Consider the following 23640-nt stretch of genomic DNA (forward strand, 5'->3'; position numbering starts at 1 on the left):
ATCTTTAAACTCATCTTTAATTGAGTTCTTCGCCTACGTCACCCATCTATAGGGCTCTAGGTAGGATTTCTTCTGTTCTGTTCTTTAAAACGCAGTAATACGTGGGCGTGTTTTTTATTGTGGCCTTTCCTCATGATACCTCTTAATTGCTTGGCCTCTCCTCAAGTTAATTACTTAATATTCAACGCTCATCGTCCTAAAGTTACTTTACATCCAGCCTCCCTCCGTTACTCGCTTTTCACTTATCACTTTCTTCACCCACTGCCCACACATCACACTTTTGCCACCTCACTCAGTTTTACTCACCATTCGTGTTTTCAACTTCCGACTAACGGGATCATATGCCTCTTTAGCAGCCACTTCAACTTTCCATTTGTTCAGCTTCCTGAAGACGCCAGGAGGGGTTTCTGCCTGAAAACAAGGGACCCGTCTAACCTAGCTTGCAAGACTTGCTTTAAACTAATATCCTTTATCTTCAGGGAGCTTCACATCCTTTCATGTCCTTTCATCTGAATGACAGAGGTCATGCAATATTTCTGGAACCTCATAGCCTACTCTCTCAGTGGATATCTAACCATCATCTCAGCTAGCACGTGAACTGGATAGCTAAAAATCATCATTGATGATGTCAACCTACGTGGCAAACTACAAAAACCTATTGAAGAAAGTGATAGGACTAGAGGGAACATCTAAGTATACGATCCATACTCATCTAAAAGAGTGAAGAAAAGTGATAGGTTTCTTAAAAACAGGTGGGGCAACTAAGCCCTCTCCTTAAACTGGTCACTATGAACGTCACTAAATGCACAAAGTCCCATTGGTTACACAAACTATAGGACCCTTTATCACGCAGTCCCCTACCATTAGTTTGCACACTAACCTCCGTCAGTACTTTTCCACCTATGTTAGTAGCACACAGGCTGGCCTGCCAGGTGCTGGTGAGCTAGTCTTTACCGTAGCTTCCCACCAATTTAGCATATTTATCTGTCATCACCTCAGTGGTCTGCTGTCAATTAAGGCTTTGAACTTGTCCTTGGGAGTGTTATTTTGCTCTGGAGAATTCAGGGGAGTGAAGGCACACTCTGCCCTCATCGTGTTTGTCCAACTTCATCCTTCCATGTGACTGAAGACCACAAAATCGAGCCCTAGTGTATTTTATAATAGACCTCTGCCATCTTCCTTGATTTTGTCCATTACTTCTGAATAATAGTTTTGTTCTTTCACACGATTTGTATCCAATGTCTGCTCACCCCATCCTGATAAGTATTTGGCTTCTTGGCTCATCCAGTCTCGCCTTTCTGAAATCTGCTTCTGCGCTTTTAATTACTTTTTTAACTGCGACACACTGGAAACGGGGCCTTCCTTCTCTGGTCCAGCTCTGCTATATACATAGTGGAAACATCCATTCTTTATTCACTTCAATATATATATGTATATGTTGACGCATGATGCAATCTATTCACTATAAAGCTAGCCTCAAGAATACTTCTGCTTGCGTTTCTTTACAACTGTACACGTGTAAAATATCTTGATATCTTCATCAGTTCTGTAGCATACATTTCTTCATCTTGATCCCAAGATGTCACTTATCTTCGCTACTTTCTTGATGCCTTAAAGAATATCTTCATTCTCTAGTGTCTGCATCTCTTCTATGTACTTCAGCTCGGCCCTGCCTGATGTCACCATTCTTCTTTGCCATTCATTGATCCTGCTTCTTCCAGGATTTCATTTAAATAGCCATCATACTGTATTTTATGCACGTATGGTTTCCTCAATGGGAACCTTGTCTCCAGGACTCTCCTCAGTATCGGTATTTTCACTGGTACCGCACGTGTATAGGCAATATGGGCGAAGAGGTTGAGGTGGGGGTACTTAGCTCCTTCTCTACAAAACCCACCAAATCCGGAGCACCGCTTCACACAATATTTTGGCTGGGCCATCTTACGCATGTTCAGGGTCTACGAGCTCCCAGCCTTGAAGGGTACAACTACTGGGTCCCCTTTACGCTGTTGCAGGTCCGGAGGACACCAGCCCGACCTCCATTGGGACAGTTCAGAGTTCAAAGGCCGGCAAATCTGCACCTGGGGGCAAAAAGGGCCACATCCGCCTAGTACTTAGCCGGTGGGGCAAAACCTGTGGCAGGATGCTGGTGGTAGCAAGACGACAGATTAGTGTAATGTTCAGGGGCCGGCAAAGCCTCACCTGGGAGCACCAGGGGCCACATCGGCCTCGTTCATAGCTGGTGTAGGCTCACCATTGCAGGGTACTGGTGGTGGGATGACAAACCACTGCTTTCACTCCCCCTCCACCTAGGGCTGCTGACATGGAGACACTGGTGAATGGGTGTCTGGGCCACATAACCTACCCCACACCCCCAGGCAGGAATCCAAGTGGCATAGGAGAGCGTACAAGCACTCATAAGAGCTGCAACCCCCATTTGCTGTTCTTCTGTTTTTTGTTTACAGTCCCTGTCATTGGCAGGTGACTCTCGAACGCGGGCAGCCACACACTTTCTTTTTCCTCTCTAGTGTACAATAACTCACCGCCCATTATCCCAGGATCAGCACAAGGGGCATATCAAAGTTGTTTCCCTGACTGTGGAGGACTCCCAAACCTGGAGCACTTTAGTTGCTATCACTGATGGGCCCAGGATCTTTAGTTGGGGCCCATCCATTCTGTGGGCTACTGGCGCAGCCTGTCTGCTCCTCCCTCTGGATGCTGTGGGGGAAGACAGGGTACTCTGGTTTCCTTGGGCCGCTCGTGCACGACCTTAATGTCCTGGGGGTGGGCACGCCCCGCAGCCTCACCTGATGGAACCCGGTGGGCCAGCAAAAATGGCCTGGTGTTTCCCCCCTTTTTCCGTTTGCTGTGACGCAGGCCCGCTCTTAATGGCCTACGCTCTTTCCCTTGGGACAACGCGGGTCGCAATGTCCCTTTGATCTTCTTTCCTTGGCTTTTATTTTCTTTCTTTCACCGCGGCAGGCCTGGGCCACGCCCCTTGTTCATGTGACTGTCGCGGACTTCAAGGCCCCTTTTGTCACTGTGGCTGGTGTTATCAGGCCTCGATACTCCTCCCTCGAAATGTTTTTTTTTCTCCAGAACAGGCATACGAGGACCCACTGGCTGCTCCTCCCTGCGGCTGGGACATGCAGGGAGACGCCAGACGGCCCTGGTGCTCCTTGCACTGTCTTTGTTGCAGCCGCTAGGCGGGCTGCCGAATGCACACGTGGCCCCGTCGTACAGACTCTTCCACCTATACCTAACTTTGCAGGGAGTGGGGGCACAATGACCCGTCACTTCTCCCAATGTCCTCCATCTTCCAGAGCCACACAGAGTCATCAGGGGCCCCGGCACTACCCCCTTCCACTGCCGTGGGCCCGGGGCACACCATGCCACGCCCCCACACACACGCCCACTAACGCTTCTCCTCCAGCATGCGGGCACCAGATGGCCTGTGCTATTACAACATACGGGACCCTGGGCCACCATCATCCACATCGTCACGGGAGGATAGCTCAGCGACAACGTGCTCGCCTTGGAAGCAAGAAGACACGCAGCAACACAGTTTCGATTCCCGGGTCCGCGCTTAGAAACCTCTGGGTATGAAGCAAGTTATAAATAACCAACATATCATCATATCATGCCACCAGGCAGCCTGTGCACAACAAAGCACTAAGGCCCTGGACCACCCTTCGTCGCTATTGTTGGCGGCCTGTCCATAGGCTTACGGGCAGGCCGCAACCAGCGCCTGGATGACCAGGCAGACACCTGCAGACTTGCAGAGGGCAGACCGAAGGGGGCACCCTATGGCATCCGAATCACCGGAGTTCCATACAGTGGATGGCGAACCACAGGGGCACCCTGCGGCTTCCGGAGCACACCAGAACCAGAGCCATGATCACATGGCAGTTCCAATCCAGTGGGACAGTGTTGCCCAGCAGGGACACCGTCTGAATGCCGGGCCACGGGGACAGGGCCTCAGCTGCGCATCACCAGCATGGTGCCAATACACGCAGGAGTCAACTTTAGTTCGACTAATGAGCCGGAACTGGCTCGTCCCTTTTATTCAGTTGGTCACATGGTTCCCACCATGTGACCATTACACACATCCTGGGAGCTACCATGCATTTTGGGGGACATGTAACACTATGGTTAAAGATAAGGTGGCCAGATCTCTCCCTTGTCATGCCATCAGAATGGTCGTCATGCTCGTCCAAACAAAGCAATAGTTATTTATAAGGGGCTTTGTTTTTCTGCTTTTTTGTCCGGATGTTTCAACGTTTACAACCTCTACACATGATAGAGGTGAACTGTCGAACGGCAGAGGAGGGGAGCGGGAGTGCGATCACTCGGCTCAACCTTTTATGCCTATTAGTGAAAACCAATGGAGCTTCCAGTATTGTCCCTTTTATCGGCACCCCCCTTTATGCTTCTTAATTCATGCATAGTTCTCAAAAGGCTCTGGAGCAAACCAGCAGATCAACTTAAAGGGACTTATTGTCTTACCCACAATGAGCCCAAGTAAATTCTCCGGGTTTCCGCTGCTCCCTGCACACAGGCCAAAGCTGTTCACCACCAGACCCCAGTCGAACAGCCACACAGCACTCACTATGCACTCCTTGGTGCGTGCACGCTGGTGCCCGTGACAGCCCCTTTTATCCTCCTGTATCTCAAAAAGGTGGTAGGGACAATTTAGCAGCAAAAAAAGCCATAGTGGAGCGTTTCGTCTCCACACTCCAACAGCCGAAAAGCACTCACTGTGCGCTCTTGGAAAGTTTGCATAGAACTGATCAGGTTTTCTCTATAGCCGAAGCGTGAGCACATGCCATGGGTCAACTTTCTTGTCCTGCCTTCCCGTCTATTCAATTTTGACAAGATAGAATAGGCCACATAGTTCTACTAAATCATTTTTTACTAGAGCTCTCGGACATAGGTTGCATCTAGCTTCATTTGATGCCCGAGGATAGTTTCTAAAAGAGGCACTACTCTACTATCCCCAACACTCAAGCTTTCTAAAATGTCATACTTGCCTAATATCTGAGTGACTTCAACAGTGCAATATATATTTCAAGTTGCCATTTGCCCATATTGACACCTTTTCAACGGAATGGAAATATTCCCACCGCTGAAGCTTCAAGGTGTACAGCTGTGAACATCTGTGCATTATTCCTTTGTTTGAAGGAAGCAACTGATCTTATTATATATTCCTGTATTTTGGTGTTGTGTCTCAAAAGGGCAGCTCTGTCAAAACCGTGAACAATTAAGGTGCTTAGAGACCTAAGATCAATACCCTGAAAATATTGACTGAGCCAGTAGGACTTCCTTATCTGCTCTGCTTGTTTCCTTTCATGCAGCTATAGAAAGTATTGTCTGCTGCTCACACCCTTTCCACTCCCACCCTTCTCTTTTTGCCCTCCTGTCGTGTATTTAGTTTGTGAGTGGTATAGGATGCCAACATGCCCCCTCTTCGGGTCTCTAGGCATATTAACAGATTGCTGTATTACAGGAGGAATCCAAGTGCCAGGTTTGGGCCAGATAGTTTGATCAGACGTTTTGATTTTGCCCACAGTAGTGGTCAACTGTCTGTTATGTATACAGGCTATGGGACAGTGGATTCCTCAGCATGGATGCCGAAGGGCTAAACACAAGGTTGACCACAAGGGTCCTTCCTCCAGGACTCTACTCTTTGCGAAATGGCGTATAATTTGCTTGACCGGTCCATAACATCTAATTGTGATTTTGAGACAGAATAGACATAGTGCCTGGTTCTGAGGTCCACTCACAAGAGGAAAGTGTTGTTGCATGGAGGAGTAACACTTTTCTTAAAAGCACCAAATGCTGTTAAAATAAGAATGTGGTGGCTGGGTATCAAAGCCTCAGCTGTGCCTGATTTACGGCCTGACAATGGCCTTTGTGATCATCCTTAATTCAGCTCAGATACTGCCAGGGCATCCTCTTTTGCAGAGCCCTTCCTTTGCATGTTAAAACAAGCACTGGCAATGCCAAATGTTTTTGGCGTTTACTGCTGTATTTTGCATTATAGGTACCTGGGTGCCAGGAGGCGAGTGCAACGTTTTTTCAAAGGAGGATGTGATATGGGGCGCGGTTGTGGAAGAGAATGAGAAGGAAGGAGAATAGAGCAAGGGAGGAAATGATTAAGAGATGGTGTCATCGAAGATGAGCAAGAGGAAATATGAGTGAGAAAGGTTGAGCGGGAGAGGGTAATAAATAATCAAGTGTGTGAGAGAAAGCATGAGAGGAGGGTTGTGAGGTGGGTGAGGGGGTTGTAGAGAGAGTTGGGTGGGTGTAGAATTTGAAATCACTGCATCTGGGATTGAGGGCAAGCAGATATCATGGGCTTCTGGTACAATGTGAGAGTTATGCGGCTGAAATAGAAAGCTCTCCAGCCCAGGGTGCTCCACATGTTTCATGGGCATGCCAAGGGACCCGCAGTAATTAGTATATATATACATATATACCTATGAACAAGTAAAGGATGGATGTTTCCATTACGCATTATAGCAGCACTGGACAGTAGTAAGAAGGCCTTATTTCTTGTGTGTCACAGTTAAAAAGCAAATTGAATTACAAAGTCAATCTCAGCAGATGAGGCTGGATGAGCCAAGAAGCCAAGGTCTTATCAAAAAGGAGTGAACTGACATTGGATAGAAAATCATGTGAAAGAACAACACTCGTGTTCAGAAGGCATGAACATAACAAGGAAGATGTCAGAGGTTTATTAAAAAAATGTATTATTTGCACGAAAAGGCTTGATTCCATGGTCTCCAGTCACATGGAAGCTTGAGGTTGGACGAATGAAATGGTCACACCTACGAACGAGAACAGACCGTGCTTGTCACTCCTTAAATTTCTCTGAGCTAAGAACACTCTCAAGGCCAAGCTTCAAAGGCCTAATTGACAGTAGACCACTGAGCTGATGATGGATTGATATGCTAATTGTTGGGAAGCAATGGTTAAGACGAACTCACCAGCACCTGAATGGCCAGCCTGCATGCTGCTAGACATAGATGGAAAAGTACTGACGGAGGTTAGAGTGCCAACCAATCGTAGAGGACCGTGTATTCAGGGGTTTTGTTTGTTTGTTTGTTTGTTTATTTATTTATATGGCGCACCTTACCCAGGGGCGCCAGGGCGCAGGCAGAAGATAATTCGAAGCTTACAATGTTGCGGCAATATACACATTGAGGTAATGATAGAGATAACCAAAATTACAGGATAAGAGATGTACAAATCTTCAAACATACAAAGTCAATATCTATGCAGGGGTAAATAAACAAATATACAAATATGTACAGAGCTGTTAGAGGCGGGTACTCCTGAGAAAAGTATTCCGGCTTACAGGATTACAGGAATAGGAGTTATGGAAGTGTATGCAAATCTTCATACAAATAGGTCAATATCTATACAGGAGGAAGGTGTACAGATGTGTGCTGTAAGGGCTGTTAGAGGCGAGGGCGAGGTCACGGGCAGGGTATCACTATCTATACCTAGGTATAGAAAGTGCAGCTACAAACAAGGGTTGTTGGAGTTAAGGTGACTGATGAGGTGTTTTCTAAAGTGTAAGTATGGTTGGTCAGCTCTTAGGTTATGTGGCAACGAATTCCAGAGCATGGCAGCTTTCACCGGGAAGCTGTTCCCACCAATGGTGGAGAGTTTGAATCTGGGAATTATCAGGCGGTTGGAATTGATAGTTCTTGTTTGTCTGAAGGAGGACTTTACCTTTACCTTGTCCATCAGGTAGCTGGGGGCGGCATTGTTGAGGGCTTTATGGGTTAGGGAGGCCAACTTTAATTTGATTTTGTTGTCTGTGGTCCTATAGTTGTGTAATCCAATGGGACGCTGTTTATTTAGTGACGTTCGTAGTAGTCATTTTTGGAAGAGGGCTTTGTTGCCCCACCTGATGTTAAGTAACCAATCACATAGTCACACTTTTTAGACTAATATGGATCATATACTTAGATATTCACTCCGAGCCAATCACCCATACTCGTAGGTTTTTGTAGTTTGCCACGTAGGATGACGTTAGTACATGTGTCAGTTAACGTCATTGATGGCGAGTTTTCCTTATAAAATCTCAGTTTTTACTAAGAATGTTTGAGTAAGTGGATCGAGCAAGTTTGTGGATGTTCGTTATGCTCCCTGTTTTAGATACTTGAAATTAAAACAATCTTCCTTTTGCTAACTGCCTGAGTCGTCTCTGTTATTGATGTGTGAATAAAATCAGCATCCCCTTCCATCTCCAGGGTAATTGCTACTCATCAAAGGGGCCGGGGTATCCAGTTCAGGTTACTCGGCATGGACGAGCTGCTGGCATGTGATACATTCAAAGCTCTGGAAGTATATTCTCACTGAGTTAAATAGTGTGTGTCCCGGAGTGGTGTGGTGCACTGTAAAACACTACAAAGTGATGTTTATTGATTGTGGTGTTCTTTGGCACTTCAGTGTGCAGATGCTGCCAGGCCACACCCTGCGGCTCTAAACCTCTGTATGAAAATAAGTCCTAGACTTGTAAAGTGCACATCCCTCGCCAGAGTGGCTAGAAGGGGATCCTCCATATATGTATGTAGCGAGCTCTCAAGTAAGCTGTTGGCAGGTGGTAATGACCCACAGAGCTGGTGTACTTCATTGAATTCTGTGCTTATGCTTTGCCCATTGTAAACACTGGGACACCTTTAATGACATGTCCCAGAATGCCAAGGGCGTGGGTGCATCTCTTGAACCATGACTAAGCCTCTCCATATCATGTGTGAGTAGCACACGGAGTCTGAGGTTTTCTGTCTGCATTCTTATGTTGGTAATCTTCATTTGTAATGGGTCAAAAAGACTAAGCAAGGAGAATCAGGGTTTGGTGCACTACTATTACCTGACATGGAGCAACTCTAGGCACCTTCTCTGCAACCTGGTTTTGTGGTTACCCTCTACTTTGCCGCAATCTATTCACTATGAGCTCGCCTCACACCTACTTTGTCTACTTGCGTTTTTTTTGCATCTGTACACATATAAAATGACTCAATGGGGGTCATTACCAGGTAGGAGGTAACCATGCCGCTTTTAGCGGCATGGCTACCCCCTTACCGGGTACCGGGTTCCTTGAATGAGGAATGACCGGGCCATTCCGTCCTTGGAGGGCACGGTAATTCCTCAATCAAGGAACCCGGACCCTGTATCCCCATTCCCATTCGAGACCCCATCGGGCTCAATGGGATTGGGGAGCATGCTAACAACGGGATCGTTGATAACAGGGCCGCTGTTAGCATGCTGGGCTGCTCGCGGGACCCGCTAAGGACGCCTGGTAAAACCACCTTTCTGAACAAGATCAACCAACCCCTCATGAAGCTGCTGCCTCATCCTTAATGGAACCGGCCTTACTTTGTGCACTACTGGCTGAGCCTTAGGTTTCAATTTAATATAATGTTCAAAGTCCTTTAGCTTTCCTAAAACTGCCGTTAACACATCTGGAAATTCTTTCGTCCACTTGTCATCCACCTCAACTATGGTGATGGGATTCACCGTACTTGGAGATGCAGATTCAACCTTCATCTTTAAACAGAATCCATCTACCACAAAATCATCCACAGGTCCACTAGTTTATCCTGAAATGGCATAAATCTGGAAAACATGTCGTGGTACTCCTTCTTGGTCGGGCAAAGCCACATTGAGCACTCTTGTGGACGATTGATTTGGTACGTCGCCATTGTGTTCTCTCTGATCCGCAATATTTATAGAGGATTCCCTGCACATGTTCGCAAAATGACCTCTGCGTTTGCACTTAAAGCATTCTGCCAATCTGGCTGGACAGGTAGTTGGCTTTTCACTCGAGTTTTTGCTAAAGCTCAGAAGTGGGCCCACAGTCTGTGCCGAAAGCATGACAACCCTCTTAAACTAGACATCCCTTCTATTAGGCCAGTATCATGGAGCATAGTTCTGTCTCTTATAATCTTGTTGTCAAAGGGCTGCCAATAACTAAAGTATTTTTTTTAATTGACGCCTCATCTTACTGTGATCATAGAAAGGGGATACATAATTGTCTCTGTCTTGTCTCTGTCTCCAGAGGCCTGAGGGAAGGAGATGAGGCATGTCGCCTTGTCTGCACTATCTGCATTGATTCTGGCAGGTTTGCCAAAGACACAGACCCCGCTCGTCCCTTGACAGCATGTGAGTCACCACTACGTACGTCTTGCGCTCCCACAGGACGGTGGCAAAGGTAAGGAAAGTGGGAGCGGGTGGTAGGACACGTGGTGTTACATCTTTTCAAATGGTGGAAGGAAAGGATAGGCAAGCAAGTGTGAAGTGGGCAGGGTGGCAGGTAGGTAGGCATAATTACTGGAGTGGGAGAGGGAGAAGACACCACTGGGGAATCATTTTTTTTTTGGTGCTTAGGAATGGCATTGTAAGGAGGTTGTGGGTGGTGGTGGGATGATGTCAGGTATTAGAGTTTTTCTGTTAGTGGAGGAAAGGGGAAATTGAAGGTGGTGGAGGGAGGTAGGAGGTCAGTTATTATTATTCTTTTGGGAACCTAGAGTCAGAGATGGTGACAAGGCCAGATGTGGGAGGTTCAGATTTTTTTCAGGGCCTTGGGGAAGGGGAGGGTAGTACATACACGGGGTTGTGCAAGGTGACAGATGAAAAATACTTGCTTTCTTTTTTACAGTGAGGAGGTAGGTTTCTTCCCTTGTATGTAGTTCCCTCTGCCACCCACCTCCCTGCCATGTTGGTCAATGGGGACAGCACAGGGGGTGGAAAAAGGAGACATCAGGATTTTGCCCAGCACTAAATTTCAGATGGCTATCATCTCTGTGTTGTTTTCCACTCTGGTATTTCGAGTGACATCATGGATAAATCAAGCTGTCCTCTCGTCGTCTATCAAGTGTCATCCTATACCCCTCAGAAGAATCTATTGCCGTAGTTAAAAGCACGCCAATCTGTTATCCGGTGTTTGTCATTAATTCTTTTCCCTCCATCAGCGTTCTCCCCATCTGTTCCTCTGTCAAACTCCTAATGAAATACTAAAGTAGGAAAAGGGACAAAGCCCCACTATGAATTACTTCCAAAATTGGCTATTTAGTCTTGTATCTTCAAGAGTTCATAAAGCACATGAGATTTTGGTTGCTCAATTGAACCTATTACTTGTGTATAAACCACATAGCCATGACAAATATATAGAAACTCAATTTGGATATCTCACATCATTAAATGTCTAAACACTAATGGCCCGATTCATGGAAAAGTGTGCATTATTCCCGCAAATGCCGCATGCCAAGAACGACACTGCACGAGACCACGCACAGAATAAAAAATGCATGCCCTGTTTATTCATGGTATACGCAAGTCGTGGCCGGAATGTTCCCAACACGCACCCACGCAAAGGAAAAACAGTCAGAACAGCTACTTTGCGTGCACTCCTGGGCGCGAATAAACACACCCTTCGTAGACTGTGTGGTGTCCCTCGCAAGCAGGCCTGCATCTCGGAGACTCTGCGCAGGGCCTCCTTGTAACTGTTCCCGGCACTGCGACAACATGCATACAATGTATCATAACTCAGGTAAAACTCAGAAAATCTGTGTGCAAATCCCTGCAAACCATTCCCGCACCACACTACACTGCGTACGCGCACCCCTAAGTCCGATCAGTCCCCAACTGTATGTCTGTCATATTTTTTAATGCTGCATACTTTGCATGTTTTGTGGTTGGGTGGTCCCCAAACCACCATGGTGCTCATCGCTTCTTTACTTTTAGCTAACCTATGGCCGTGTGCAAGGAGCTTCCAGCTGAAAGGAATCCATGTCTGAGTTGTTCCTCTCTTCGTCTACATATATTACTTGCTTTTTGTTGGGATGATATTTGAAGTCTGGTCCCCAGAATTACGTTTTTCCACCTTGTGCTTTCCCTTGAGAAAGCGACCTTGCCTCTTGGCCCCCCATATAGCTCTGGGTATACTTTAGAGGTGGACAGTAGCCTCAGGTAAGTGCCCTCCCCCAGATCTCATCCAAATAAAGGACAGAGGAGCGGGCAGACATCTGAATCCCAATATGTTTATACTACACAAACATTTGTTTCAGTGAATAGATCAGCTACACGGAATAAACCCCCTGGTTCATAGACGTTAGACCCTAAAGCGAAAAGTTTCCTTTGTAGACTTATGATGATGCTAAAGCTACGTGCAGGGGGTGCGGGGGCAGCTTGCGTGAACCAGGCAGAAACAAGGGGCTATCATCTAGGCCTGACTTCTGTCGCCATGAAAGTTAGACAGCCCTGTTGTGGTTTGGGCGATGCTTTTAGCTGTGTGCAAGGGATGCTACATCTGAAGACAAAGCTGGCACATGTTTCACCAATGGTCAGGCATCCTGATCAAGAATCATCGCTCATCAAGGTACCATAGTACTTGGTAATATTTGAGGTGCTTTGGACAGAACATCTTTTGTCTACTGGGGCCTCATGGAGGACATTAATGACGAGCTGGTAAATGTTTCCTACTCATTTTCTTGTCAAGATTTGATTAAGGTGGTCACATAGATCGACTTTCGTGTTAGTAAAAAAAGAAAGAGCTAACAGTACTGTGGGGTGATGGGGAAGTGTTAGCTTAAGCCCCAGTTTCACTTTGATCTGTTTCAGTAAAGGTAAGCTGTGAATCAAAGGACCACCATTGCTTGACACAAGATGATTGTCACTGAACAATGCTCTGTCACTTTGTAGGAGAAGACGGGCAGAGGTTGGTTTTATGGCTCTGGCTACATTGTGGTGGAAATGGGCTTCTGGTTAGGGAATATGATGCCCCTCATGGTAAAGTTTCAGGAAATAAGATTACCATGCATTTGGTTTGCATCCTAATGTGATATATTCATCGAAACTAACTAAATATGCCAGGCTTGGCTCCATGTTGATGTCACATTCTAGTCTATTGTTTTGTGTAGCTTCCAGTGGATGGTGTAGCCCCCTGCTGTGATGGCATAGCAGACGATTATGGAATTATGGAAGTCATAATCAACTGCTATGAGGTCATAGCTAGGGGATACAGTATTTTCTGTGCAGGGCATCTCTTTTTTGTTTTTGAGGGTGCTGTTAGGGATAGGTAACATGGGGTCTTGCTACAAGTTTGATTGTATCTCCTGTGATAAAACCACCCAACCTTATTACTGTTTTCTCCCCATTCTCAATTACGGTAACATCTCCTGATTACAAGTGGTGGAATGTAAGTGTTGATCCCCATTCCTGGAGTCCACAGGACACCATTGAGAATGTGGAGTATGTACAGAGCAGTGTTAATTCCATCTGCAGTGAATCCTCCAGCTTTTGGAGGTAAAGAGACTTTACCATTAAACTCAGAATTTGGTGTTGTAGGAAATTGGTTGAAAGTGACAATAATGCAGCTATTACTACATATTCATTGCATTTTTTCCAGCACCGCCAAACTCAAAATGAGACCCCTGTATTATCTTGTATGTAGTGCCTCAACACTCCACTTCACCTACCATTCTGGCCCATAAGTGACAGTGCGGGGGAAGGGAAAGTGTTTCAGGGGGCATACACAACCTAAAAGTATAGATGGATAGCTTTCCACTATGAATGGTCTTTCACGTCCGGGTTCCGAGTATCATTATAGACAACTTGAGCTTCAATTTCGTTGTCTAATCGATGTCACTCAGTACCCCTGATTGAATATATCCCTGTTTCTGATAGCTATACACCTATAATTCTTTATACATTTATATGGGAACATGCTTTTTGCAACAGAGTTGTTGGATTCTGATGCCTCTGTAATGTGTATGGGTAAGACCTGTGCCAAATTAATTATTATTTCTTTAGTTTGCAAGACTGCAACACTTGTTGTGTGTGCTCTCGATGGTACAGTTTTGGCCTCTTACAAAGCGGCTACCCCATGTAAGAGACAGGAATTCACTTGGGAAAATATCTGTGGATATTCTTTCTTTAATTATCATGAATGCCCTTAATTGTTCATTGACCTCTGGCATTTCATGACTACAATCCATGTTTTATAGGAAAGTTCTGTACACATCCTCAGAGATGTCAGTTTGTCTCTTAGCATGGCCTCGGTTTCCCTTACTGGTCTGGCAGCCTAGTGCCAGTTAGCAGTAGTCACACTTCTTTTCCTTACTGTATTTGGTGTGATCTCCATTTCTTGGATTTGCACAGATGGGTGAGGCAGCCTGAGACCTGCTGCTTTCATCTGTAAAGAGGTCTGGCGGGCTGCACCCATCCGTGCATAGAATCATTTACCACATGGAATGGGGGGAGGACCTTAAATAATGCAGACAATGCTGCCACTGCAAAATAGGAGGAACCTAACTGTGTGCCTCCTTAAGCCCTGAGGAATGTGGTGTAACCACTTTCATACCACAGAAACCGGTCGGCTATTGGGAGGCCTGACCTAGTGCTCCAGTAAATAGTACAGGCAGGGTCTTCCCTATTAGGATCCTGAAAAACAAATATCAAGGACCCTACAAGATTCTTCAATGCTCAGATGCAAAAGAGGAACCCACTGGAGAATATAATGCACACTCTCCAGTCTTTCTAATAGACATTCCTGCACCTGCCTAACAGAGAAAGCTCATTAAAGATTTTAGAATTTCATCCGGAAAATGACAGACACACATATAGTCGGGAACGGCTTTATGTGTTTTTTAGCACGGTAGAGTGTACTTACTTGCATTTGTTAGTTCAGTGATAGAGATGTATCCATCCCTACCCACTTCACTAAAAAAACTGTGAGTTCCTAGTGTGAGCAGAGTATTGGGCAACCCACAGCCAGAATACCCAAAACAGTCCCTTGTGTTTTGCATTTATAAGAATGTCAAAGGCCTCTCTCTACTGTGAAAGCGTGAAACTTCAACAAATTGGAAAACATCCACTTTTCACAGTAATCTACTACATTTGGCAGGCTGGACACTGACGGTAATTGAGAAGGAAAGGATAGTTTGTGTGTCATCATCATACGTTTAAAGCAGTAGGTTTTTGGCTGAGGTCAATGAGATCACTTAGATAACAGAAGAGGGACAAGCTCACTGAACTTTGAATCTTGGATCACACCACTAAGCTATTATGTCTTCATACGAGAATCCATCTATTGACTGACTTGCTTCCAAGCACATGGTGCCATCAAATGCATGAACAGTGTCTTCTGGGTTTCAGTGGTGCAGCTATAGGCAATGTCCTGCTAAATGATGCCAAAGTCACTTTGACTCATAGTGTGGATAGGTAAAAGGCGTTGATGGCAAGTGCGTGGTATCATGGGCCCTCATCTATAGTTTCAATGATTGCATGTGTAATACACTGGACACTGCTTTTTCTGTGTTGGACATGTAACTAATTATTATTCTGGGAGTTGCAGTCTTATCAGATCCTGGGAGTTATTTTGTCATGAAATGTTGGAATCCTCCCTCCCTTCCCTTCTGATGAGGCCATATTTGATGTTTCTGGTGCCAAAGTTGTCCCTGCCTGCTACTCCATTCCTGTTGATACATACAGAACAGTGTTAGTGTAGCACGAGTTCTGAGTCTTGGTTAACTTAGGGTGGTCAGATTGGGTACTGATATCCAATACTAATGATGCGTAAAAGGAAAGTACACGACTAGAAAACAGGTTTATCATGAGATGGACAAACCTGGCTCTCAATTGTCATTTTCTCATTTTCCACTCCTGCATTCCTCAAATTATGACATATCTCAAAGTTTCCAGTAATTTTTGTTTTAGGGCCTCGGCTCCTGTGAGTTTATGATTGTAATCCTAGATTCTTTTAGGTTTGAACAGTCGACGTTAGAAGAGGTCTTCCCTTTAATGACTTACCTTGTATGCACTTGCAGATCCGAAGAGGAGAATGACCAGGGATGTCAGGTGAGATTACCACCAGCTGGAAGACCTATAATGTTAATAATTCCACTTACAATCTAAGATGGCGTGCAGTGATAGGTGTGCAGGTAGATGAACACAACCATAGATGGAGCGGGTATATCCCGGATGCAGTCTTTATTATCATACACATGTCAAAGGTTTCCAAGTGGACTGTGCTAGTCTCTGTACAAAGTAGCAGACTTCCACCTCAGTATTAAAATAGTTATATACAGTTCAGAATAAACCTTTTATTGACCGACACAACAGAAAAGTTCTTTGGCTACAAAAATAGTTTTCACGTTCATTACAATTTCTGTTGAAGAGAAATAATTGCAATGTTTCATGGTGATTTTTTTGTGGGGGTAAGAAGGGTTGTGCAACACAGGATTCAGATGCATTTACACCACCAAAAAACATGACACCCAGAATGGGAAGAGGGGGTACTTCTTTTGATTCTCATGGATGTACACAGGAGAGGTATGCAGGCCACCTAAAGAGGAAATCATCACCAGGGTTGGGATGGAGAGGTACAATCTTTCACAGTGATGACATTGAGGCTCAGGATAACTCCTTGAGAATTTGTGGGTATGCATGGTAAAAAGAGGAAATATCTCCTCTCTATCTCCCTCCTGCTTTCTCTTTTTCCTCAATCTTTTTCTAGCCATGTCTCTCTCTAAGTCACTCTTTGTTTTTCATCGTGTTTTTTAGGCTTATAATCTTCTGTCCATCTCTATCTCTGCAACATTCTGTCTTTTGCTTGTTTGCCTCCTGATTGGTCTTATCTCTCACCTGCTGAATTTCGTCTCTTGTGCTTAGGGCCACAACCAGAATCCCCAGTGGGAGTTACCCAGCATAATTCCCAGGTGTTCTCATTTGAAGGGTCCATAATAGCACTTTAATCTCATTCATACTCACAAACAGTTGCATTAAACCAACATATACCTCCAGTCAGAAGACTTTCAATGCACCAGTCAAACCAGACCAGCCTGTTAATGTCTGCAGATCTCATTGCAAGCTTGTATGGTTGAGAGCTATGCCCCTGTAGCCAGGAGAGTTCAATGCAACCGATTAATAGCACGACCGATTTGAGGAAAGCGGTGAGGCACTGTCTTTTTAAGGGGCCTTCAGCAAAGGCAGGAATAATTGGATGATTTCCTGACATGCCATTGCCTCTTAAATGATGAACACCTGGGGATGGAGAAGCAGTCTCGGAAAGATACAAAGACAAAGTTGTGGTACTTATTTCCAATACATGCCCTAGTGTCACGGCTGATGGCAGTCCCAGTGATGCTGACAGTAGCCAATCCATTCTGTCATGTCCATATACCAGTTTGGAACTCTGCTTGAACCCTTAGGTAGGTTATGGTTAGTTATCCCAAAATAATGGTGTGGGTGGTGCCCACGAGGAACTCACTTGGAGACCCCTGAGTTAGTATAGCCTCCTCTGTATTCATATTTACCAGGCAGCACTAGAATAGTCTTGGAGTGTTATATACTTGTATTAATCGGTTTTAGATGTTTCCTTGAAAAGTGAAATGTTCCCATTTTATTCTACTGACTTTCACAGACAAACACCAGTTAGCCATAAAATACTTGTGGGAATACGGTTCTCTGATGAACCATGGACTCTGTTTTTCATGACCAGATTTCAATGGGTTCTGGTTGTTTTTTTCATTCCCTTCTTCCCCTTTTACCTTTCAGCTGAGAGGTAATCCGAGAATCGTCAACCCTAGATCCGTTACTCCTCACACCTTCGTATAGCGTGGGAGGGGGTTGGGTTGGACAATCAGTAATTCTGCATTTCCTTTTTTGTCTTCTTCGGGAAAGTTTTTCTGGAAAGGAAGGACTGATAAGGGAGTGGGTGTTGGGAGGGACACAGCTGGAGCGTAAGGAAGAGGAGAAGTATATGGTAGATACGGAGGACAAGGTCCTCCTTCCATATAATGGCCATTTCACATGTAAACATGGCTTTGAGGTTGCCTCCACAGCAGTACATTAAAAGGGACTATTGCTTAATGTGGGGTCGTTAGAGGCTGCAGATGTTCACTACTAAAATGTCTTCTATCTGACAGTTCTTGCGGAATATGCGATGCATTGAAGTAGCATTTGTACAATCTGATGTTCTTTTGTCTAAAGGCTACAATTACAACCTGGAACATTTTTAGACACCATTGCTTTCTCCTGTCCCATTTTATTGTTATTTAAACCCTTTTGAAAGAGCTGCACTCGCCCCTAAGGGTATCATGGTGCAATGACACTGTATGGTACACTATGAACAATCTAGCAAGAATCATATCCAGTAGTACCAAGTGTTTAGCACTCACCTGAAGGATGCTTACCAATGTTGCAAAAATGGCCCAGGAGGTTGTACCAAAGATGGCCAACCATGAAGGAAACGACAATCCTCCAATTCCAGAGTGGTGAAGAGACTAGACCTTGACTATGGATTCAAAAAGTACCTTGCAAATTTCAGACCAAGGTTGTTTGGAAAATCCCACTTTAGTGTCTATACACCATGCGTAGTGATTTAACCACTATTCGACCGGTCACCTAAAGCCAGGGCAATTCTGGTGATCTACAAAGAGCAGAGACCCACTGCCACCCATGGCACTCTTCATTTAGCTATTCTCAGATTTCGGCAAACTGAGCTATTGGCCAACGTAGAGTCCAGTCTGCGTTCAACAAATAAAGTTACAATGTGGCGACTGAATCTTTGATCTTTTCTCTACAACAGTGTATATAGAAGAATGTCCAGCTTCAGATATAGCTGCAATCTGGAGACCAAGATCAGAGTCCACAATTTATTGGGCCATTTCTTCCACAATGCAGCTCAGGAATCATGGTCAGAATGAGGCTTAACCGAAATTTGAGAAAAACGAGGACCTCTGTATTTTTTGGTATACATTTTGCACCGTTCCTCTAGTTTTGGTCATTATAATCAGTGGCTGAATTGATACTGGAAAACTGTGGCAGGTCGATATCTGATCTACTGGAAAATATAGTCTTGGTAAGAAAATCAATCATGCATGTAGACTGGATAGCCACGACTGATAAGCTATCGCTTGCATTCTACTTTCTCCAGATTAGATAAACCTCAGGGAGTTCTCCCAAAGTACTTAAGTAAATTTCCGAATGCCTTCAGTCATGAACAATTCTTGAGATTTCGCTTAAATGTACAACATACAGAAGAGATTCTGAAAGCCCGTCAAAGTACATTAAACCATGAAGGCTTTTGTTGTATATGTTTAACGCAGGAAACGAAACAAACCTTAAAAGATATTGTGATTGTATGCTCGCTTTTGCATCATATGCGTCCGAAATTTCTGGGTCGATTTGTTTACGAAATTGATAAACTTAATACAGATGAGTTCTGGGATTGACTAAGTGCAAGTAAAGAACCTTTTTAACTATGGAAGTTTAAGGATGCTAAAGGTGGTAGTATTACTTAAATGAATTTGAATAGCCTTATTGGATTAATTTGATTAATTTATCAATTGTACAGTGTATTCTGTATGTTGATGAATCTTAAAGTGTATGTAGTTATGTAAAGTGATGTAGAATACATTATGTACTTTTAATGTGAATGGTCAAACATATAACTATAGCACAATAACAAAACAAATTAGTCATTAGCGCAATGGTAGTTTCAAACTAAATGGTGAAGAACCACAGATACCCACTTAATCTGGAAAGAATCTAAGCAACATTAGCAAACTTGTAACTAGCGAATATGAAAAGAAGGATTACGGTTTGTTGGGAACCTGGAACAAATGTTTCAGAATAGATTTAACAAGTTTGAACCTTGGGGTCCCACACAAAGTATAGCCTGTGAGGAAGATACAAGATGGTGAAACACACCGGATGGCAAAGAAATAAAATATTTGTGACACGATTGTTGAAGCTAATTATAATGACATTGTGGCAGGCATGTATGGTGACCAGTCCAATTTTGTGAGTTGAGGGCTCTGCAAAGTTGTCCATGGAGTGTCTAAACCTACTTTCTGTTGCCGCCTGCAGTGCTGGAGTTGCTATTTTACCTACACAGTGTGACATGGGTGTGAATGCATTGACATGGCCGGAGCATGGCTTGAATACTTGGTGTATGGCATTATATGTGGTCATGCATTCAACAGTCTCACCCTTTATCATAGCTGTCGTATGTATACCCATTTCTGCTATTTTTCAAGTCATCATGGCTATATGTCTTAAAGGCTATGTCCACTGTCACCGCTATGTCAGAGACCAGGGTTGTGTGAGGGACACACTAGCTCTGCCAGAAGGACTCCCCATAGAAGGCTTTATTATTTCAGAGGCCCTGGTTGTAATAGAGAGCCTGGTTATAGCAGAGGGAATGATAATGTTGGATGGACTGGATTTGTTAGAAAGTCTGGTGATGACAGAGTACATCATTGTGGAGTGGGGCTATTTCAGAGAACATGCTTATATTAGAGATCTTGGTTAGTCAAGAGAGATGTGCTTTGCCACAGAGCCCTGCTAGATCAATGATCCTGGTTAGAGATGATATCTTGGTCACAGACCAGTGTGCCCTGCTAGATAAGAGACCCTGGTTAGAGCAGAGACACCTGGTTAGCTCAGAGACCTTGACTAGATGGGGGACATGGGTTACATCAGAGGCCAGGGTCAGCTTAGAGCCAATCCCTGGTTACATCAGACACCACTGGTTAGCTCAGAGACCCTGCATAGATGGAGGACATTGGTTGCATCAGTGACCCTGGTTAGTTTAGAATGCCTGGTTGTGTTGAGCAGAGCGGGTATTTCTGAGCGAGTAATTCTGCTATGGGGTAATGACACAAGAGAGCGTTGTCATGAGAAATATTGGCTACTGTAGACAGTCATTGCAATGTGGTCCACTACATTTCCATCTGAGGAGTCCCACCAAATAAAGGCAGTTCAGTTGATTGCAGGGAAGAGAACCTTATCTCTTAATGCCCGGGTGAACATTCAGTGAATTTAAGATTAACCTCCATCACACCACCATTGTACGCAAAAGTATAGATGCAATTTTGGCGGTTGCTCCAAGCTAAAGCAATAATAGCCATACTACATTCATTATTGACTTTTGAATTGAGTAGCAGCTTTTGGTTGGCAACTCTAGCTTTAGGACCTTCCAGAGTTCTCTGCAAAGTGTGCCATTCTGACCCATTCTCCTGGACCACGCCCATCAGTGTTGCTGTCTTTATTCTAGAAGCAATCAGAATTTATGAGTAGCACTTAATATCTGAATACAAACTCCCACTCACGCAGACTTGAAATCTGCTGCTGAAAAAAAGAAAGGACCAAAAACAAGCCTTCTCAGCCTACGCCCGATCGTACCTCCTCCCCGTCAGCATCAGACTCGCCCCCATGCTCCTGCAATTCAGAAAAGAACTCAAGGCCCATCCCTTAAAGTAGTCTCTCCTCCTCAACACCTAGGCCATCACGTCGCCCCCTGCAAAAACCGGCTCACTAGAGGCCATCTGCCCCTCTCCCCTCTGCCACCCTGTACAGCTGCACCCCTCCTCTGGGCCTCCCTGTATCCCAACCCCCGCTGTATATTGGTTCTGTTTTTACCGCTGAAAAGAGCACAATTATTAACCTCAGGAGTCCCCTCACTCATCCTGGCTGCTCGCTGATTCTAAATGCACAGTCACTGCACCCTGAGACTCATTCACTGCACTCATCCACTGCACTGACAATCTCCACCCTCAGTGACTACACCCCCATAGGAACTCTACTGGGACATTGAGCCCTGCTTTCAGACCTTAGAGTCATGGAAACATGTATTCCGCAATTACACTAACAGAGACTTTGGAATCCGTAATTAGACTCACCCTGCTTACACATGTTGCAAGCAACTCACTGAATCTAGGCACTTCTTCACTGCCCCTTACCCCTAGACTCATTGAAGTCAAGCATTCTTGACACTGTGCTTGCAGATCCCCTGAAAGGAGCTATTACACTCAATGAGCCTCTGCACTCCATGCCTATGGTCGCTGAGCCCCTGCACTGCAACTCTAGCCATTGATTCCTTGCACTCAATCACTTCACTCACTCAGTAAAGATCCACGACACTGCCTTCCACTCCTGAGTCCCCACACTCATTGAATCACTTGAATTCTGCTAATTAGTTACTAGGCTTTCAAGGCGTCACTTCCTTGGAAATCAGAAGACTCCTTTACTTAGTGGAACTGGGCAATGTCCAACAGGGGGATGGGGGTTCTGGGGGCAACGAGGAATCACAGTTATTTAAGAAGCAATGGGACTGTGGGTAGAGATACTGTTAAAATAATATCCAAGTGGGGTTGTGATACCTTTTCAATTCACTGTTTGAAAGGATTTTGGAAAGCCCTGCCTTCTCCTTAAATGCACATAAAAGGCTAAGTAGACAGTGTGATATAGGTGGACCTAACTTAATAATTCACAAAGGTCGGGAGGAATCAGGGGTGATTGTACCAATGAGAACGCGCCAGGCGAGTCAGAGATGGAGCTTTGGGATGGTAGGTGACCCTGCAGACCTCTCGAGAAGGAAGTGGCGATGCATAGCACAGGGCTGCCACCCTCACTCCTGGGTGGGAATCTCTCCTTCCCACGCAGACCTCCTCCCGGGGTGCTGCCTCTTCTCCTCCCCCCTGCTCTTGTTGACATTATCGAGTAGCTCCAGCAGCAGGCTGGCTTTGCTGCAGTTGGACGAGTCTTGGCCATCGCAGGGCGTCACGTCTCCGGGGATGCCCGATTCAATGTACCTCTTGCCCGGGTGCTGACGTTTCTCCAGTTCCTGGGCTTCTTCCTCATCCGGCTCTTCCTCCCAGCTCCTCTTGCCAGGGTGCTGGCGCTTGTTATAGCCTGGGCTTCGCTTGCCAGGGTGCTGCCGCTTGGTGAACTCATTGATGTAAGAGAGCTGGGTTACAGGGTAGTCCAAGTCTGGCTCCCCAACTGAGCGCCTCCCTGGGTGCTGACGCTTCTGGAAGTCTGTGTAGATGTCAGCATCATCTTCTTCTCTCTTTCCTGGGTGCTGTCTTTTCTGGGCATCAATGTACTGTGGTTCATCGGTGTCTTCCCTTTTGCCTGGGTGCTGCCGCTTCTCCATGTCCATTTGTGATCTCTTGCCAGGATGCTGCCGCTTTGAAAGCCAATCTACCGGGGAAGCCTTGAGTCCTAAGGAAAGAAAGGAATCATAATAGTTAAACATTTGGGGCAGTTGTAATGTGCAATAGAAAATAAACATTTTCATTAAGTTTGTATATATGCCATCTCTGCCCTTGGATCTCTGCTAATTGTGTGACTGATGGGGATAACAGGTAACCCGGAGGGCTGGTAAAATCTAAAAGTGGTTACATAGGTTTAAAGCATCAGAGATCAGAGGCACCACTCAGGTTACAGATATCCTACAGGCTCAAACATCAGATGCATTGCTCAGATTGCAAAGGCTTAAAGGTTCAGGGATCAGAGGCACCACTCAAGTTACAGAGATCCTAGAGGCTCAAACATCGGATGCAATGCTCAGATTTCAAAGGCTTAAAGGTTGAGGTACCAGAGGCACCTTTCAGGTTACAGAGCTCCTACTGGCGAATACATCAGCTGCAATTCTCAGATTAAAAAGGTTTAAAGGATCAGGGATCAGAGGCACCACACAGGTTACAAAGATGCTACAGGCGCTGTCATCTGAGGCACCACTTAGGTCACAGAGATCCTACAGGGTCAAACATCAGAGACGCTGCTCCATTTACAGGCTCAGATATTAGAGGCACTGCTCCAGTTGTAGAGATCATACAG

At 45.2% G+C, this 23640-nt stretch overlaps 1 protein-coding gene across 1 annotated transcript in view; it reads right to left on the bottom strand.

The window, feature by feature from the left end:
* Nucleotides 1-16100: 16100 nt before the first annotated feature.
* The window catches only part of TRH (thyrotropin releasing hormone), a 132004-nt gene continuing 124464 nt past the window's right edge, over nucleotides 16101-23640 (bottom strand). The window contains exon 3 of the mRNA XM_069643428.1: nucleotides 16101-23022. Coding sequence (XP_069499529.1) covers nucleotides 22427-23022 — 596 coding nt within the window. The 3' untranslated portion in view covers nucleotides 16101-22426. The remainder of the gene's footprint in view (nucleotides 23023-23640) is intronic.

This window comes from Ambystoma mexicanum, chromosome 2p, assembly GCF_040938575.1.
Source record: "Ambystoma mexicanum isolate Mex_15411 chromosome 2p, UKY_AmexF1_1, whole genome shotgun sequence".
NCBI classification, from domain to species: Eukaryota; Metazoa; Chordata; class Amphibia; order Caudata; family Ambystomatidae; genus Ambystoma; species Ambystoma mexicanum.